The 19919-nt window shown below is 44.8% G+C and overlaps 2 protein-coding genes across 2 annotated transcripts in view; both read right to left on the bottom strand.

Annotated features, from left to right (window-relative positions):
• IQGAP1 (IQ motif containing GTPase activating protein 1) overlaps positions 1-19919 on the bottom strand; it is a 404955-nt gene that overhangs the window by 308047 nt on the left and 76989 nt on the right. The gene's annotated exons all lie outside the window — the stretch shown is intronic.
• On the bottom strand, positions 868-14995 carry WNT8B (Wnt family member 8B). Its single transcript, XM_069071237.1, has 7 exons — positions 14969-14995; positions 11890-12028; positions 10436-10561; positions 6587-6729; positions 5512-6008; positions 5323-5443; positions 868-1308 (listed from the first exon to the last, which is right to left on the bottom strand). The coding sequence occupies exons 1-7, from the start codon at positions 14981-14983 to the stop codon at positions 868-870; spliced, it is 1482 nt and encodes a 493-aa protein (XP_068927338.1). The 5' UTR covers positions 14984-14995.

Here is a 19919-nt window from a genome sequence, read left to right as displayed (position 1 = left end):
CCTCTCCCTTCTTCTCCTCTTCCCTCTTCTCCTCTAACCTTTTCCCCTCCCCTCCCCTCTTCTCCTCTCCTCTCCTCTCCTCTCCTCTCCTCTCCTCTCCTCTCCTCTTCTCTCCTTTCCTTTCCTCTCCTCTCATCCAAGGACACTGTGGGTCTAGGGTTTCTGTTCCCTCTTTTTGCTCTTCACTATTTGCTTGCCAGCTGTGGATTCCTCCAGTTCTTTCCCCCCACTTTGGATATTTTAGCCACTGAAGTACTCTAGTATGGGAAATAAGCTGTAGTGATGTGGTTTCCTCCAGGGCCAGTTTTCTATTTTCATCCATGCTCTTGTCTACCCACCCCATGCCTCCTCCCCACATGAACAGGACACCTGCTTTGTGCTCTGCTCTGTGTTTCTGTGGGGCTTGGACCCTGCTGCCCTACAGCTGGGATGGAGGACAGGGAGCCTGGAAAGGAGAGAGGAGTTAGCCTGGATGGGGTGGAAAGGATGGCTGGACAGGGACTCAGCCTTGGGGCTCACTCGAATTAGGGCCAGTGTTGGGGGTATGGGAGGGCTCAGGGCAAAGCAAGGCAAGGGGAGGCAGAACCCTGATCTAGACAGGGCCAGGCCGTCTACAGTCGACTTGTGGGCCTGTTTGGAGGCATTGTGTGGGCGGGATTGGTTTGCAAAGCCATTGGCTCAGGGGTGGATAATACTGGCTCACTTCTTTTGAAGGCACAGTGTGAGCCCCCAAAGAAAGTGCTTTCCCAAAGTGGCTTTGAAGCCAAGAGCCCATTGAAGGAAAGAAAGGCCCAGAGAGGGGATTAGTTTGTTCAGCAGCTGTGAATTTCAGTGGGAGGTTGATGAACTCCGGAGCCTTTGTTTAAATTAAAGGGGGGGAGAAAAAACCCCTGCTGGCGGGAGAGCCCCACTCCGGCCGCCGCTGATACAAGGAGGAGTGCGAGCCGAGCCGCAGGGAGCTGGGTCCGCCCCGAGAGGCCGGTTCCCAAACGCCCTGGGGAAAGGTGTCGGGAGCCAGGAAGGGGGCAGCCGCGGATTAGCATGTGAAATGAAGCGGCCGGGCGGCTGGAAGACTGGGGGGGCTGGAGAGGGGAGGAGGCTGGGGAGGAATGGGGGGGCGGTGTCGGGGGCCGAGGAGGGGGGGAGGGGTCGGGAGGGGACAGGCGGATTTAATAGCATCTTGGGCCCCTCTTTTCCCTTCCTGAGCTCCTCCGGGAGATTGTTTTGCTGGGGCAGCCTTTCTTCCCCCGCCTCCTCTCCCCCAGAGGAGACTCGCCCCTCTGAGAGCCAACGTAAATATTTCTCCTCCTGGAATGCGGGTTAATTAAAAGGAAACCAAGGAGGGGAAGCGTCCAATCCGAGCCTACAATGGTCAAGTGTCCCAGCTCCCTCCCTGGTCCTCCAGCTGCAGGCTTCTCAGTCTGTCTCTATGTCCCGGTCTGACCTGGAGGGTCGCAGGGAAGAAGGCCCCCCCTCTCTAACTGGCCTGATTGCCCTTCACTCCGCGCCTTCCCCCTCCCTCCCCCCCCCCCATCCTTGCTGCGGTTCAGGGCTTCTCTCTTCACCTCAGGCTAGAGATGCGGAAAGGAGGATGGGACAGTCGAAAGAGAGGTTCGGTGTCCCAGGACTAAAGGTTTGAAACAAGCCTGGATCACTCAGTTCCCGTGTGACTCTGGACAACGTGCTTGATTTCTCTGGGGCTGTTCCCTCATCTATAAAATGACGAGGTTTTACCGGATGAGCCCAAGGTCTCTTAGCCTTCATAGCTATGCCATGATGCTTTGCTCTGGCTTCGAGTGCTAACTCTGTGCTTGACCTCTGTAAGAGGAGGGAAGTGGGTATGAATTGGGGAATAACTGAATAAATTATGTTATATTGGAAGCCATCTCCCAGTGGCTGTGAGGCAGTATTAGAGGGCCATAAGGAATGATGAAAGGGATGGTTTCAAAGAAGCTTGGGAAGACTGGTATGATTTGACAGAAAGGTAAACAGAACCAAACCAACTTGCACGATAACTATAACATTGCAATGACAAACAATTTTAAGAGACAAGAACTCTGATTGTGTCAATGACCAGCTATGATTTCAGAGGACCCATGATAAGAATTCTACCCACCTCCAGAGAGAAAAGTAACAGAGTCAGTGCAGATTGAGTCATACATCAGACATGACCAATGCAGGAATTTGTTTTGCTGGACTATGTATATTTGTGACAAGGGTTTGTTTTCTCCCCCCTTTCTCTACAATCTCTCTGAGCCTCAAGCAATTCTAGAAGACCATAAGTCTCAGTTTCCATCTGCCTCCTCTAGGGATTAAATCACAACTTTATGATGAAACATAGGGCTAAAAGATGCTACTTCAAGGGGCTGTTGTGAGGAAAGCACTTTCTAAATAGTAAAGCGCTACAAAAATGTGAGCTATTAATGGGATCATGAGAAATACTACAGGTGGCTAGGTGGCATAGTGGATAGAGTGCAGGGCCTGGAGTCAGGAAGACCTGAATTCAAATCTGGCCTTAGACACTTACTAGCTGTGTGACCCTGGGTAAGTCACTCAACTCTGCCTCAGTTTCCTCATTTGTAAAATGAACTGGAGAAGAAAATGGTAAGCCACTTTAGTATCTTGGCCAAGAAAATCCCAAGTGGAGTCATGAAGTGTTGGACATGAATGAAACAACCCAACAACATGAAATAATACACATAAAACATTTTACAAACCTTAAAATACTATATAAATACTGTTATTGTTACTGTAGATCTACAGCTGGTAGGGACCTTAGAGGTTGTCTAGTCCAATCTCTTTATTTTACAAATGAGAGAACTGAGAGCTAGGGCATTCAATGACTTGCCTAAGTTTATATAGATAGATATCAGAGGTGAGATTTGAACCCAGGTCCCTTGGTTACGGGGCCAATTCTTTTCCTACGGCACATTCTGCATCTTAAACATGTAATTTAATAATAATCATGAAGTTCACTGTAGATGTAGGGGACAATGGATATGAAATGTATATTTTATCAAACACAGTCAACATGTCTAATCTTTCTGGATTGCTACTTTTTTCCTTCTTTCTTTTAAGATCTTTGTTACAAGAGATGCCAGTTGGGGAAAGCTATTTTTGGAAATGAATGTGATATGAAAACAAAAGGTACCAATAAGATTAAAAATTTTAAAGCAATAATGGGAAGGAGGAGGCCCTCATTGGGGACCCAAAGGGCCCAGACAGGTTCTATCATCACACATAGGTATCAATCACAAAAGGAGCAAAGTAAAGTCTCTTGAAAAGGGTTGGTTGGTAAAGAATTAGAAGGTTCCGTTGTAGGGATCGGGCAAAGATGCTCAACTTGTAACAGAGAGTTAGAGGAAGGATCTTATCCTTAGTGAAAACAAATTATTAGCATCAGAGAACAGATGGGAAAAGGAAAGGAATGTGAAAATCAGTGCAGCTGCTGTGACCCCCTTGGCTGGGTGACTCTTGGCTATTCGAGTGTTCTTGGTCTTGGCAAATGTGAAGGCAGAGGGAGCCTGTCCCACCTTGTTAATATCTTCAGTCCCTGAAGTGGTAAGTTCAGACCCTGCCTCTCCTTACTATTTTAAAGTAATTGATTTTCTACATCTGGTATGGGTTTGGGGATGCCTGTTGGTCCCAAGAAACTATTCCACGAGCCCTAATCCTCAGTTTGGATAGCAAGATGGACCATTTTTTTTCTGTTCAGGACAGTCCTGGGGACTTCCCTTCCCCTCTTTGACTTAGTTTGAACAAATTCTGGCTTTTGCCATATGGACAGATATTAGAGAGCAATATCATCATTGGACAAGCTCTTGGCTACTGTTTTATTGCATTAGCTAGTGGGTTACAGACACCTGGCAGCTTCAGCCATAGGCAAGGGGGCTGAAGTTTGGGAAGGACAACTGGTATCCAGGCCATATGGTCTGAACAGGAAGCCTGGAAGTCACCACTCTCCAACCCTGGAGAAAAAAAAATACATTCTCCAACAGAAGGCAGCAAATGGTTAGGATTGTTAGACACAGATTCCAATGAATTAAGTTCAAAGTGCTCAACTTCTATTGACCTCAGTCCTTCAGAGAGCCACAATTTCATCCCCTCCCATCCTTGTAGGTGCTCAATTTCCCATCAGTGTTGTTCATGACCCCTCTGTACCTAAGCTGATGGTTGGTTCAACCAACTGCTATGGTTGATGAGATCCATCCTCTGATGGTGGGCAAGCCTCTGGTGAGGAGCTTCTCTGAACCTTGTTTGGTTGGTCCTTGGACAAAAGACACACAGTCTATCCTTGGTTTTCTATTGAAAGTCTTTCCTTCTTGGTAGGACTGGCCAGAACTTTGTGTGCCAGAAAACAATTTCTTGTATATATACAATGCAATCAAATAGTCCCCTCACACAAAGATTTCTTCTGGGAAAGAAGGCTCTCAGTTCTTCCTGTCCAGGTCCAGGTCAGAGCCATAAAAACAGCATGAGTTTAGAGGCCAAGCAGTCCCACCTGGAGTCTCACCTGGAGTCCCACCTCAGATGAACTCTGGGAGGCAGGGAGTTGGGATCAGGGGAATGAGGGAGGGCTCTGATCCATTACCTAGCCTGTCTCTATGGCTATTGGAATCAGAACCATGCACCTGGCTTCCCTGGTTATCTGCATGGTGCCACTTCTGGGGACAATGGGGGATACAACCAACCCATGGGGTTGGCACCTTGGGCCTCCTGTTCTTTCTTTCCTGTGGAAGGGCTTCCCTTCTGGCCTAATTGTTGCAATCATCCAAACCTGACTCCCCAGGTTTCCCAAACTGATCTTCAAAGGCAGCCTTTCCCCAGGAATAGAAGAGCAGGGACTACATGGAAGATTTCTCCCATTTCCCACCTTTTTTGAAGGAAAAAAGGAATTATTAGGGAAGGGGGCTGCTGCCCAGGAGCAGTGGCTAGTAGAGAAGAGTGGCAAATAGAGAGACTGGAGGGGAAGGAAAGACCTTATCTGGGTCCCATGAGTCTCAAAGTGTTTTTCTCAGCTTCCAAGGCCACACAGTTAGACAGGACGGCTGTGTATAAGAGGGTAGCCCCTGACCAGAGTCCACTTAGCTTACAGAGAGGGTCAGTGACAGTGGTTATAGGACAAGAGAAGGTGCTCTCACATTTGGGTGCTAGGCCTCCCAATCTCTACGTGGTTGGGGGAGGAGAGAGGCTAAAGTCCTCGTGAGGGATTAGGTTTGGGACCCTTAGCTCATTCCCAGAGGACCAGAGACTGTGGGACCGCACGGGATGAGATGGGGAGGGACGCGATTCCCTTGCCCCAGCCTCTCTGCGGACTGATACCAGCCGGGAGGAGGCCGGGCTAGGAGTTGGAGGTTTGAGGGCGCGTCTGGGGGCGCTTCCGGAGCTCTGGGGTGGTGAGGGCAGAGCCCGGCCGGGTCCGAGGGCCCCTGCAGTCCCGGGTAGAGGGGTAGATGGGGTCGGGGCAGGCCGCCCTAGGGCCGTCTCCTGGGCCGCAGCCGCTCTCCCCCTGAGCGGCTGCAGAAGTATTTGGTGACGCGGCGTCGGCATTGCTCGCAGCGCACAGCGCAGCACCAGTGAAATTTGCAGTTGCAGCTGGTCACGGTCTCCGCACGCCGCTGCTCCACCGCCAGCCCGCAGTCCCCGCACAGGCGGCGGCAGCTTCGGCGCTCCCAGCGGCCCAGGGCGCGGCCGCGCCGCAGGCACTCGCGCCCCTCGGTACCCGGCAGGCCGAGCGTCTTGTTCTCCAGGCAGTAGTCGGGTGAGTCTTCCAGATGCACTAACTCGCGCGTGGAGATGGCGCGGAAGGTGTCGGCGATGGCGCCTCGGCCCGCAGCGCTGTTGCCAGCGCCCTGCAGCAGCTCCACCTTCAGCGCCGCGTGGTACTTCTCCTTGAGGTGCGCGCCCACCTCGCGGAACTCGGGCAGCTGTAGCCAGCACGTCTGAGTGGTGCAACTGCCCGATACGCCGTGACATTTGCACGTGCGCTTCATGGTCGCCTTCACCGCCTGCCCAGGGAGGGAGGGGTGAGCTCGGGGGGGCGGGGGGGAGGGGGCCCTGGACGAGGCTGGCCCCACATCAGCCTCGGTGGTGCTAGAGAACCTTCCCTCCCGGGACTAGCGCTCAGGACCCTGGACACCTCCTGGGAAATGGCTTCCTTCACCCACCCTCAGCCTGGAGTCTGAAGCTTGGGCCCCCAGGCTGAGCTACTGTCAGGTCTCACTCGTTTCCCCTTTCCCTAACCCCACCAACCTAAAGTCCATCTCTGAACCTCTCTCAGGACCCTCCCCAACCTGCACACTACCTCAGCTGCCACCGGGGATAACCCTCCCTCCAAGAGTCTTCCTGTCCTGACCCTTAGAGAGGAACTCCAAATAGGCCTGGGAGACAAGTTTCCTGAGTTTTACTTTTGGGACCTCAGGCCAACTCTGCAGGCTTAGGTGCCTCGGTCCCCTCATCTGTTAGATGAACAGAAGAGCTGCCAGATGGTGAAGGTAGACTGAGTAAAGAAAAGAAAGCCTGCCTTGGGCAGCTGAAAAGAGTTGGAGCCATCTCCTGTCCCCACCCAGGTCTTTCTAGGGCTCACCTTTCGGCCAGCTTCATTGTTGTGTAAGTTCATGGCAGCCCGGGCATCCTGCCCAGTCTCCAATGCATCCACGAATTGCTTGGAGATGGCTTCTCCAAAGCCCACGTTGTCACTGCAGCCACCCCATAGCCAGCCCTGGCCCCCTGGGAAGGAACAGAGAGGGAGGAAAGGGCTCTGAAGCACCTGCTTTAATCCTGAGGGAGGTGACCTAGCCAACTCTGGACCTCTAGAGGAGGCATGGTGTGATCTGAGGCTGAGACCTTGAGCCCAGGGACCTGGGAGAACCTTTAGCTGTCCCTGAACCAGGGAGAAAGGGGGGGAAAGCTACAGGAAAATAGAGGGGAGGGAGATGGGAGAAAAGGGGGTGATAGAAGGGAGGGCAGATTGGGGGAAGGGGAGGTCGGGGTGCATGCTGTCTTGCGGTGGGGGAGGGGAGAGATAAGGAGAAAATTTGGAATTCAAAATCTTGTGGAAGTGAATGTTAAAAACTGAAAATAGATAAATTATATAATATATGCACACACACACAAAGAAAGAAAAAGGGAAATGGGGTAAGGCAGTCAGGACTCTGAGAATCTGAATTCCCTCAAGTTTGGGGTGATTCATTCTTTTTCATGTAACCAGCATTTATTAAGTGAATACCATGTGTCAAGGCCCTGGGGGATACAAAGAAAGAAAAAAAAAGAAATAATCCCTGCCCTCAAGGATGTTACATTTTACTGAGGAGGGGAATACAACATGCACACAGAGAAATAAATACAAAATGATTTCTGGGGAGATGCCATAGGCCTTGTGGAGGATGTGGCCCATGAGCCAAGCTTTGATGATGCCAAAGAAAGTCAAGTAGGATCAGTTTCAACCCTGAGCATTAATTAGCTCATGCCAAAACTCCTCCAGCTGCCATCCTACACCAAGGACTTTATAGATTTAAGTAATAATAAACAGTTGTTAAGTGCATGATCCTTGGCAAGAAATAGCTGCCATCCACTCAGCTGATGTCTGAGGGAGTGCAGGAGGTATGGAGAACCTGCTTATCTTTGGGAATGTTGGGAGGTGGTTTAGTAGGTCCTTGGATAATATGCTACATATCCCCTACCTCTTCACAATCTCTGTGGTCTATATAACCTATTTAAAATTCTTAAATTTTTAAGGAGAAGAGGGAGAAGGGAGAGAGGGAGAAACTCAAAAAATTTTGGAACTCAAAAAATTCTTTAAAATGAATGTAAAAAAATTGTCTTTACATATAATTGGAAAAAATAAAATACTATTTAAAAAATCTTTATGGTCCAGCCAAATGAGCCTTCTTGCCATTCATTACTCCTCACACTTCATTTTCCCACATCCATGACTTTGCACAGGGTATTTTCTAGGCCCGGAGTGCCCTCCCTCCTCACCTCTTTTCTTAGAATCCATTGTTTCCTTTCAAGATAAGCTCAGATATCCCTTACATGAAGCCTTTCTTGATTCCCCTAGCTGCTACTGTTTTATTCCCAAATTATCTTTCATTTATGATTTATTTTATACATTCAGCATATATACAGAGAGGCAATGTAGGCAATGTTTTGGGAGCTAGACCTTAAAGTCAAGAAGACATTGCTTCAAGATTTGACTCTGATGTATGCTGGTTGTGTGACCTTGTAAGCTTACTCTCATAGCACTTTAAGCATAAATTGCAGATAAGATGCCAACCTGCATTGGTAGAAGGAATCTCCTTACCTGGGAGTTTCCTATACCAATGACATCACAGATCCAGTCCCTAGACTTATTTTTTATATACCAATCTATGTATGAGGAGTCTGGTCTCAGTGGATCAGGGATCCTTGAAAACAGGAATTTTTTCATTTTTGTCTTTGTAGCCCCAGAGATTGGCACAGTGCCTGCCACTTAGTGAGTACTTAATAAATGTTTTTGGATTGATTGATTGATTAGCTTATTCCAGCTTGTAGAAATCCAGGTAGATTCCTTGTGTTTCTGGGGAATCTATGTGCCTGGGGTTTCTGGGACATCTGGGTATCAAAGTGGAGAGAATACTGGACCTAGAGTCAGAAAGACCTAGGTTTAAATCCAGTTTTGGCTACTTACTAGCTGTAAGTCACTGGAGCAGTCTCCTCATCTGTAAAATGGGGATGATAATAGCACTTACCTCCTGGGATTGCTGTGAGGATCAAATGAGATAATATTTGTAAAGTACTTTGAAAACTTAAACGTTAGCTCTTAGAAATGTATCCTTTAAATCCAAGTATTCTCACTGAAATGAAGAACTACTCACATCCATTGACCTGTTCTACTCCTGAATCTGAGAGGTGTGGGTTGACAGAGGGGGCTGGATCCCACTTGCATAGCTGGGAGGGCCACCCTGACTGTTGGGTATCTAAAATGTATCAGCAGGTCTTCAGGCAAGTCACCATTCTGGCTACAAGAATCTCCAGGGCCCAGAGACATGAGATCTGAGGACTTTGGGGTGGGGGACGGGAGATCAAAAATAAGATCAGTGATCGGGGCCACTGAGGCAAGACTAGGATACTTCCTCTCTTGATCCCCCCTCCCCCCCCCTTGGCCTCCTGGATCACTTCTGAATGTATATTTTCTTTTATGGTATGAATAAACCCTGATTTAGCACACTTGCTGTCCAGAGCGTGTGGCCAAGAAACCCAAAGTGTGTGTGTGTGTGTGTGGGGGGGTAAGATGAATAAAAACATCCCCCCCCCCAGGTGGTGATAGGGAGGGCAGGCAATCAAAGGCTAGGAATGTCAGTTCTCCTCTCAATCCTAGTAGCTGGTTAGAAACTTGCTCTGGTTTAGGCAGTGATGAGATTTAGATTACAAAAGGAAAGATCTCAACTTCAGAGTATTTTATTCCCTAAGACACTAAGGTGCCTGGTTAAGATATGGGCAGGGCAGGGCCAGGGGGAGGATCAAGGAAGGTAGAAGGAAGAGGCTGAGAAGAGAATGTGGAAGGGGGGCAGGGGATGTAAGAGCCTGAGGAGGAGAGAAGAATTAGAAGAGCCTGAGGATTTAGGTAACAGCTCTAGTCTCTGGGGCTACAAAGACAAAAATGAAAAAATTCCTGCTTTCAAGGATTCCTGGTCCACTGGGACCAGACTCCTCATACATAGATTAGTATGTAAAAAATAAGGCTAGGGACTGGATCTGTGATGTCATTGGTATAGGGAACTCCCAGGTGAGGAGATTCCTTCTACCAATGCAAGTTGGCATCTTATCTGCAACTTATGCTTAAAATGCTATGAGATTAAGTGATCTGTCCAAGGTCACACAGCCAGCATGTATTAGAACTTGAGTTATGGGGATGGGCTTTAGGGGGATGAGAGAGTGTGTGGCCTGAGAGAGGAGAGGAAGTCTGGTGGACATGCTCCTAGGAGAGTCACAGAAAAAAGAATGAGGGTCAGTGAAAAGAAGGGAGAAGGGCCCCAGGAAGAGAAAAACAGGAGAAAAAACAGGAAAGAGAATATTAAAGGGAGTATTGATGGATGATGCATTAAAAACAAATAGACTTCAAGATCAGAAGATAAGGGAGGTCTTGTTCCAAGGGTTTGCTTCCATTGTCTTTTCCTAATGAGAATAATTTGTGGGAAAATGTGCCTTCTAGACTTTTCTCAGCCCCATCTGAGGTCTGAGCTCTCCCAGTTCTGGCTCCATGGGAAGGTCTGGGCTCAGCCTCATTTATCTCTTGGAAACTGGTTTCATTGGCTTAGTTCTTTTTCCCTTAGTGGAAAAGGTTCAATTCTGTGTAGAGCCTCCCCCCAATGCCTGCAGAGTTCCCTGGCCCATTCATATTTTTATTTCTGTCACTGGATCCCACCCCCACCCACCATCCACACTGGGTACTTACCCAGCTGCCCATTTCGGGAATCGTCACATCCACAGTTGTCAAAATCCCCAAGGCTGCAGTTTCGGGTCAATGTGTACATGACCCCAGCAGAGCTGATAGCATGTACAAAGGCTGTCTCTCGATTGGCTGTCAGGAATCAGAATGAGGACATCTAGAGGAGGGTGTAGGCTGCTTCCCCTTCAATGTCCCTCATGCCAACCTCAGAGGCCATCTAGCTGAGCCCATACAGGGAAGCAGGAATTCTCACTACACAAGTGATCACTAGGTGACTTTTGGATGTCTCCAACCTCAGAGAAGCAGCCCATCCCACTCTTGATAACTCCAAATGTGCTGAGCTAAAGGTGGGATCCCTGAAACTCTAGGGTCAAGCAAAATATTTCTGATCCCTCTTACCCATGATAATCAACCAATCAATACACATTTATTAAGTACCTAATATATGCTAAGTGCTTCAGATACTTGAAGACAGCTATCATGTCCCCTCTAAGAATATTCTGGGCTTGGTTAGAAACCTGGTTACATAGGTAGACTCTTCTTCAGGTTAAACATTTCCAGGTTCATCAACTGACTCTTACTTAGTATAGTCCTTATATATATATATATGTGTATATATGCTTATATGTACATGCTCACACATATACACACGTACATGTATATTATAAGATAGTTAGCCCATCATACATGATGTACAATAGTATAGTATATCATATCATTTTCTTGCCTCAATCTGTTCTATGCTCCATTTTCCAAGCTCTCCTTTCTTTCCCTTTGGCCCTTCCTCAACTTGTCTGTTTTCTGTTTTCCTCTGACACTGTTAGCTGTGTCTTCTGGGAACCTGAGAAAAGATCCTTAGTTGACTTGGGGACTGGGAATGACTCTGGGACAAGACAGAGCCTGAGGGGAATTGAAGAAGAGGATGAGTCTGAGGATCCTGTTGTGGTGACCCTCCAGAGCAGCTGCAGCCAGAGGGACCCAAAGCTCTGCCCTTCAGGAATGATACTCCCCTCCTGGAGCCCAGGCTCTTGGCTGAGCCCACTGGCCGGTGGTGGGTGTGTATCTATGTGCACACATGTGCCTTCATGCAAACTGGATTCAATCGAAGAAATATTTATTAAATGCCTCCCCTGAGCAAAGCATGGAATACAAAGATTAACCCCACATACAGCAGCCATCTCCTTCCCTGATAATAATAGGACTTTGTTGGGGCAGAGAATGGGACAGAATCAGGGTGGAGTGGCATTGGAAATCAAGGCCCACAGAGCAAAGGCTGTAGGAAGAGGAGAAAGCAATTTTTTTGGGCAGACAAGATTTCAAAGAAAGAACCAAATGGAGAGAAGAGGCCAGGGTCAGAGACCCCTGAAGGGAAGTGTATTGATGTTCAGGGCTGTGCCAGGATGTGGGGCTCTAACCTGTGGCCAAGGGGTCCCAGGAGCTGCGGCTGAGGCTTTCCTTACCACTGCGTAGCCCGCCATGACTGGACAGCTGAAGCGCTCTCTCCGGGCAGTTCCATCGATCCCAAGCAAACTGGTATTTGCATTCTTCTATGCCACTCTGAGCACCAGCCGCCACACTGCTGGAGTAGATCAGATAGGCCTGCGGGGACACGAGTGTCAGCATGCACAATCACCTGGCTTGGTCAGTCACTCAACTAGAATTTATTAAGTGCCTACTGTGGTTTATACAAAGAAAGGCAAGAGATAGCCCCTGCTGTCAAGGAGCTCAGAGTTGGAGGGGAGACAAGGTATAAACCGTTATGTTCAGACAGGATCTATCCAGGGTGGCCTCTGAGGACTGATTGTTTCCATGTCTGTCAAACTCAGCTCTTCTCCCCATTCCATCAGCATCACCTAACATGTCAACATGGGGCTGGGGACCTCATCATTATTGGCGCACACTTCCCCTTGGTATGGGCAGTGTCAGTACAGAAAGATCAGGCCAGCCGACCCTGGAGTGCCAAAGGGGAAGGGGATGGAAAGGCAGAAGCTGTGGTTAATAGCCCTGAATATCTCTCTAATCCTGGGGCTGCTTGTAGCCTACACATATAACCAAGATGACATAGGACTCTCACTGCTGCATTCAAAACTAATATTGTTAGGTTTATTTTGAAAATCCACTTGATATTAAAGGAAGAAAAGAGAATATGATAGGATCTCACAACAGGGCAGCCCCACATGGGAGGAGGCCTTTCCTGATCCCTCCAGTTCCTAATGCCTTCTCCCCTCCCTTACCTTCCCATTACCTTCCCCTTATCATTTATATGTACATATATACATGTCCTCAGGTAGAATGTAAGCTCTTTGAAGGCAGGGAGTTGTTGGGTTTGTCCATTTTCAAAGAGAACCATGGCATCAGGGAGATGATGATATGAGTTGCAGTTGACTTTGATTTGAGTGAGGGAGGGCTGTGCAAGGTCACCAGTCTCACTTTCACCTCCAGAGTCATCTGGGTCCAGTGGCCAGATATTCATCAGGATGACTAGAGATGACCCAGGATGCAATGGGAGACCCTGGCCCTTTTAGATTAAGATCTTTTCAGGTTCTCACTTTGAGTGAGGTAACACCCATTCAGTGAATAGACCTCCTTTAGAAATGAGTCAAGAAATGGCCCTTTAATTTAAAAAAATCAAAATCAAACTGGGAGGGAGGTCAGGGTTGCTGGTCAAAAAAGAAACAGTCACCATTGATATTCACTCTGAGCCAGGAGGGCCCAAAATATAGCCATTAAGTAAAGTTTGGGCAGGGACCTATTGTGGTCCTATCTATGAGCTTCAGAGTGAAATGGATTTAAGGTTTGATCTTTGAGAAGGAAGGAAGGAAGGAAGAAAGAAAGAAAGAAAGAAAGAAAGAAAGAAAGAAAGAAAGAAAGAAAGAAAGAAAGAAAGAAAGAAAGAAAGAAAGAAAGAAAGAAAGAAAGAAAGAAATGGAGAGAGAAAGAAAGAAAGGAATGAAGGAAGAAAGGAAGAAAAGAAAAGAAAGAAAGAAGAGAAAAGAAAGAGAAAGAAAGAAAAGAAAGAAAGAGAAGAAGAGAAAGAAAGGAAAAGGAAGGTAGGAAGGAAGGAAAGAAGGAAGAAAGGAAGGAAGGAAGGAAGGAAGGAAGGAAGGAAGGAAGGAAGGAAGGAAGGAAGGAAGGAAAAGAAAGACAGAAAGGCAGGGACTATTTAATTTCTGACTGTGTATCCTTAGTGCCTAGCACAGTATCTAGCACAGAGTAGGTGCTTAATAAATGCTTATTGATTGGTTAATTCCTGATTGTCTTTCTGTGCATGGATATCGATCTTCCTTAGAGAAGTCATGATCAGGTTCATTCCACCCAGTTGCTTGGTAACACCAAAGAAATTAGTTGTGATGAATCTATGTCATGATCTCAGTAATGGCCTTGACAATCCCTTCTGACTTCCAAGGGAGTTCACTAATGGGATGCCCCAAGGATTTGTCTTCTTCCTTATAGTGTCAGTGTTAGGAGTTTCCAGACTTTAACAACCGAAAAACCCTACTACTTCATGGCATAGTGAGAACAGCACTGATTTGGAGTCAGATTATGGATCCCAGTTTTGCTATCTCCTGTCAATATGACTTTGGACAAATCATTTAACCTCTCTTGGCCTCAGTTTCCTTATTTGTAAAATGAAATGATCTCTAAGGGTTCCTCTAAATCTATGTGAATACAGGAAGAAAGGGAGAAGTATGTTGACCTGGAAATTGATTCAGTATGGGACTCCATACTGACTTCCTAGCTTGCCATTTTGCCTTGGGTCTGTGTTTTAGTTTCTCCATTTGTAAAATGGACATTCCTGGTCACTCCCCCATCCTCCAATACATGGTTAAGTAACATAGATAATACTGTTCTAATTTTGATTATGTCTCCTCATTCTGAAGAACAGGAGGTATCCCCCAGGATCAACCTTCCTCCATCCCCTCTCTCCAAAAAAGGGTGTTGGTATCTCAGACATAGGAGGGAATAATTTTGCCTTATTCTGTCTTGGTCAGATCATGTCTGGACTATTGCTTTAGTTGAAGGAATTAGAGATGTTTACCCAGGAGAAGGGAAGGATTAAGGGGGATATGATGGCTTCTTATTATGTATGACATGGTAGAATATAAGTGGTTGAAGGCCAGGAACTTTTGGTTTTTGTCCTCCCTGGAAAGACCTTCTGAATGAGCAAGGATACTGATGTGGATACAGATTATTATGATATGAAACAGAGTACAAGTTCACAAAAAAAGGTTCTAACTAAGTTCATAAGGGAGGTCCCAGGGAGAAAGATCCCTTCTCATTGGCTGGGGGGGTCAGGGAAGGCTTCCTGTGGAAAGAGGAATCTGAGATGGGTCTGAAAGGAAAGGCAGGATGTGGAAAAGGAGAAGAGGTGGGAAGGGCATTGTATGAACAAAAGGCACAGGAGGTGGGAAAATGCATGAGGTTGTCCTGATCCCCTTGGGAAAAGATGATAGATAATGGAAAATTAATGTGGTATCCAGAAGTAGCTAAAGAGTAAAGGTAGGAAACCTCAAAGGGGAAATCAGAAATTTCTCTTACCTTTGGACCAGTCATCAGGAAATTATTGACTGACCTAGAATAGAAATCAGAATGTGAAAAGAGGAACCAATTGTCCCCTACCTCAAGGAGCCGCTCCTTTCCTATCCACTCTAGCTCATTATCCTCCTTTTCTCTACACCCTCAGATTCTGCTCTATCAAGCACTTTGGATACCTGCTTGATCTATTTATCTCTGTCCTCTTATTTCATTCATTCCCACTCTCAGCTGCACCCCCTGTCCTGGCCTTCTTAGATCACTCTCCACCTCCCAACTCTTTCCTCATTTTCATTCAGTGTGCAGGGCTCCATCTATCCATTTGTCAAACAACAAGTATTTATTAAGCCCCTACTATGTGCTGAGCAATGTGCTAGGTGCTGGGGATACAAATGCAAAGAATGAAATATTTTCTCCACAAAAAATACAAGACTCTCAGTGATCTTAAGATGTTCCCTGCCTGTCAAAAAAGCTCATTAAAAAAACAAACAACATATAAGGCTGCAAGTCATGAATGTTGTGGCCTCAAAAGAATCCAAATTGTTGATGACCCAAAGTATAATGGAAAAAATCATGATGGGTATTTTACCCTGAATGACTTGCATGCTGCAATTGGTATAAAAGATTTTATCCAGGGAGTATATGATTGGAAAAGGCAGTGAATGCATAGCATGAGGAAAAAATAATAGTTATACTTCTTTGGTATTCATGAATTTTTTTTTTTTGCTTTTTGCAGGGGGGAAGGCAGGGCAATTGGGGCTAAGTGACTTGCCCAAGGTCACATGGTTAGTAAGTGTTAAGTGTCTGAGGCTGGATTTGAACTCAGGTCCTCCTGACTCCAGGGCTGGTGTTCTATTCACTGCACCACCTAGCTGCCCCTCCATGAATTATTTTTAGAATTTTATTTTTAAAATCTTATTTAATAATCCCCAATTATATGTAAAAAACAATTTTAACATTCTCCTTTTTTTGAATTTTGAGTTTCAAATTCTCTACCTCTCTCCCCACAACCTTCATTGAGAAGGCAAGCAATTTGACAGAGGCTATAATGTATAGTCATGAAAAACACATGTCCTTGAAGTCATTCTGTGAAAGAAAAGAGACAAAAAAACCCCAAGAAAAAAAACAAAGAAAAAGTATCTTTGATCTGCATTCAGGTTCTACCAGTTCTTTCTCTGGAGATGGATAGCAGCTTTCATCTTAAGTCTTATAGAATTGTCTTGGATAATTGCATTGCTGAGAATAGTTGTTATTCACAGTAGATCATCATACAATATTACTGTTACTATGTACAATGTTCTCTTGGTTCTACTCATCTCACTTTGCATCAATTCATATAAGTCTTTCCATGTTTTTCTGAGAGCATCCTGCTCATTATTTCTTAAAGCACAATAGAGCATCATATGATCACAATCATATATGGCAATTTGTTTAGCCATTCTCCAATTGAACACTCTCTCAATTTCCAATTTTTTAATAAATTAATTTTTAGTTTTCATCATTCACTTCCATAAGTTTTAAATTTTCTTCCCCTTCCTCCCTTTTCCCTTCCCCAAGACAGTGTGCAATCTAATATAGGCTCTACATATATATTCTTATTAAACATACTTTCACATTAGTCATGTCGTATAGAAGAATTAGAATGAATGGGAGGAACCATAAGAAAGAAAGAACAAACAAAACAAAAAGAGATCAAATAGTATGCTTCCATCTACATTCAGACTCCATATTTCTTTCTCTGGAAAGAGATCTATCATGAGTCTTTGGAAAACAATTTCCAATTTTTTGCCACCACTAAAAGAGCTGCTTTAAATGTTTTTGTACACATAGGTCCTTTTCCTTTTTGTTTTTTATTATATTTTGGATACAGACCTAGTAGGGGTATTGTTTGGTCAAAGGGTATGCATGGTTTTATAGCTCAGAATGGTTGAATCAGTACACAGTGTCACCAATAGTACATTAGAATTTTTAATTTTTCTACATCCCTTCCAACATTTGTCATTCTCCTTTTCTGTCATATTAACCAATCTGACAGGTGTGTGGTAGTAGCTCAGAGTTGTTTTAATTTACATTTCTCTCATCAATAGTGATTTAGAAGGGGCGGCCAGGTGGCTCAGCGAGTAAGAGCACCGGCTCCAGTGTTGGGACGACCTGGAGATCAAATCCCGGGCTCAGACACTCAGCACCACACCCAGAAATAACTGGCCGTGTAACCTTGAGCAAATTACTTAACCCTGATTGCTTAAAAAAAAATAGTGATTTAGAGCAATTTTATATGACTATAGATAGCTTTGATTACTTTGTCTGAAAACTGCCTGTTCATAGCCTTTCACCATTTATCAACTGAGCAATGGTTCTTATTTCTATAAATTTGACTCCCATTTTCTATATGTCTGGGAAATGATAAACTGTAATTTTTTTCACAGAATTGATTACCAACTATGTATTTCCCTCCATCCTATTTTCTCCCTGTTTATTTTGCTCTCTTCTTTTACCTTGTCTATTCTCAAAAGGGTTTTGCTTCTGACCTTTACCTCCCCCAATCTCCCTCCCTTCTATCAGCTCTCCTCTCCCCCCCTTACTCCCTTTCCTACTTTCTTGTATGGTAAGATAGATTTCTATACCCAACAGAGTGTGTATATTATTCCTTCTCTGAGATAATTCCAAGGAGAATAAGGTTCATGTCCTCCCCTCCCTGCTTCCCCCATTTCCCCTTCCATTGTAAAATCTCTTTCAGGCCTCTTTTATGTCAGATAATTCATTCTATTTTATGTCTCCCTTTCCCTTTCTCTCAGTGCATTCTTCTTTTTCATCCATTAATTAAAAAAATATACCATCACCTTCAAGTCACATCTCTGCTTTCTGTCTATGTATACTCTAATAATGAGAAAGTTTTTATGAGTTATACATATAATTTTTCCATGTAGTAATATAAACAGTTTAACCTTATCAAATGTCTTATGATTTCCCTTTTCCCATTTATTGTTTTATGCTCCTTTTGCATCTTGTATTTGAAAGTCAAATTTTCTATTCAGCTCTTGTCTTTTCATTAGGAATGCTTGAAAGTGCTTCATTTCATTGAATGTCCACTTTTACCCTTGAAGGATAATACTCAGCTTTGCTGGGTGGGTGATTCTTGGTTGTACACTTAGTTCTTTTGACCTTAGGAATATCATATTCCAAATCCTCTGATCCTTTAATGTAGAAGTTGCTAAATCTTATATTATCCTGACTGTGACTCCATGATGTTTGAATTGTTTCTTTTTGGTTGCTTGCAGTATTTTCTCTTTGATCGGGAAGGTCTGGAATTTGGCTATAATATTCCTAGGAGTCTTCATTTTGGGATCTCTTTTAGGAGGTGATTGGTGGATTCTTTTGAGTTCTATTTTATCCTCTCGTTATGGAATATCAAGGCAGTTTTCCTTGATAATTTCTTGAAAGATGATGTCTAGGCTCCTTTTTTTGGATCATGACTTTCAGGTATTTCAATAATTCTTAAGCTATCTCTCCCGGATTTATTTTCCAGGCCAGTTGTTTTTCCAATGAGATATTTCACATTCTTTTCTAATTTTTAATTCTTTTGATTTTGTTTTATTGTTTCTTGATGTCTCATAAAGTCTTTAGTTTCCACTTGCCCAATTTTAATTTTTAAGGAATTGTTCTCTTCAGTGAGCTTTTGTACCTCCTTTTCCATTTGTCCAATTCTACTTTTTTAAGGAGTTCTCTTAATTGGATTTTTGTGCCTCTTTTATCATTTGGCCTATTCTGTTTTTTAAGGTGTTATTTTCTTCAGTGTCTTTTTGCCTCCATTGCCAAGCTATTGACTCTTTTTTCATTATTTTCTTGCATCACTCTCATTTCTCTTCCCAATTTTTCCTTTACCTCCCTTACTTGATTTTTAAAATTCTTTTTGAGCTCTTCCATGGCATGAGACAAATTCACATTTTTCTTTGAGATGCAGGAATTTTGGCTTTATTGTCTTCTACTGAGTGTATGTTTTGATCTTCCCTGTCACCATAGTAACTTTCTATGGTCAGAATTTTTTTCATTGTTTGCTCATTTTCCAGTTTATTTCTTGACTTTAACTCTATGATAAAGTGGAGCTCTGCTTCCCAAATGGAGGAGGCACTGTCCCAAGTTTCAGGTTTTTGTGCAGCTATTTTCAGAAATAATTCTTGTAAATTTTTGGTTCTTCCAATTTGGTATGAGCCAAGGAGAGGTGCATTTACTACACTCCTGAATTGTCCACTGGTTTCTGAGTGACCACAACCACTCTTTTCAACCCTGGAACTGTGATCAGGGTCCCTGCCCCCCTGTAGCCACAAACGCTGCTATGTTGGTGTTCCTCCTCACACTGGGACTAAGACCCAGGACTGCAATGCAGATCTAAGTATGAGCAACACAACAGAGTTCTGCCCCTGGTGCCAGCGAATTTCCTTTTGACCTGTCATCCAATTCCCTTGCCATCTGTGGGTAGAAAGGTCTGGAAACTGTCACTGCTGCCACTGATTCAGTCACCTTGAGGCCTGCTCCTGGTTTGCTGGGGCCCAGTCTGTGTTGGCATGGCCTGTGCTGGAATGTGCTCTTCTCTCACCTAGATGCAACAGACCTTTTCTGCTGACCCTCTAAGTTGTCATAGACTGGAAAATTGTTTCGCTCTATCTTTCTATGGGTTCTGCTTCTCTAGAATTTGTCATTATTTAAAGGTAAGCGGAGGAGTTTGAGGGAGAGCTCAGGTAAGTCCCTGCCTTTACTCTGTCATCTTGGCTCTACCTCCTCACCATGAAATTTTAAAAGAAAAAGAGAAATGCCTTCCATGTGTGTTGGGTTAATCCTTGACGGAAGATTTATGGAAAGACACAACACTGATCACATAAAATGAGAAAGCATGTTTGTATTACATTCAGCACCCAGGGAGGGTATACACTCTATTATCGATCCATAAAAGGATGTGTGT

The sequence above is a fragment of the Petaurus breviceps genome, unplaced genomic scaffold, assembly GCF_028583685.1.
Source record: "Petaurus breviceps papuanus isolate PSGF00001 unplaced genomic scaffold, PetGlider_PUasm1.0 90825, whole genome shotgun sequence".
Lineage (NCBI taxonomy): Eukaryota > Metazoa > Chordata > Mammalia > Diprotodontia > Petauridae > Petaurus > Petaurus breviceps.
Note: the sequence above shows the minus strand (reverse complement) of the source record. Positions and strands in the feature narration are given on the sequence as shown.

What these genes read in the sequence shown, in the direction of transcription:
- WNT8B (XM_069071237.1), bottom strand. An exon ending in ACAATGAAGCTGGCCGAAAG is followed by an intron (nt 6,009 to 6,586) that starts GTGAGCCCTAGA and finishes CTCCCTGGGCAG; the next exon opens with GCGGTGAAGGCGACCATGAA. An exon ending in GCCCGGCCTCCTCCCGGCTG is followed by an intron (nt 1,309 to 5,322) that starts GTATCAGTCCGC and finishes CCCGCATTCCAG; the next exon opens with GAGGAGAAATATTTACGTTG.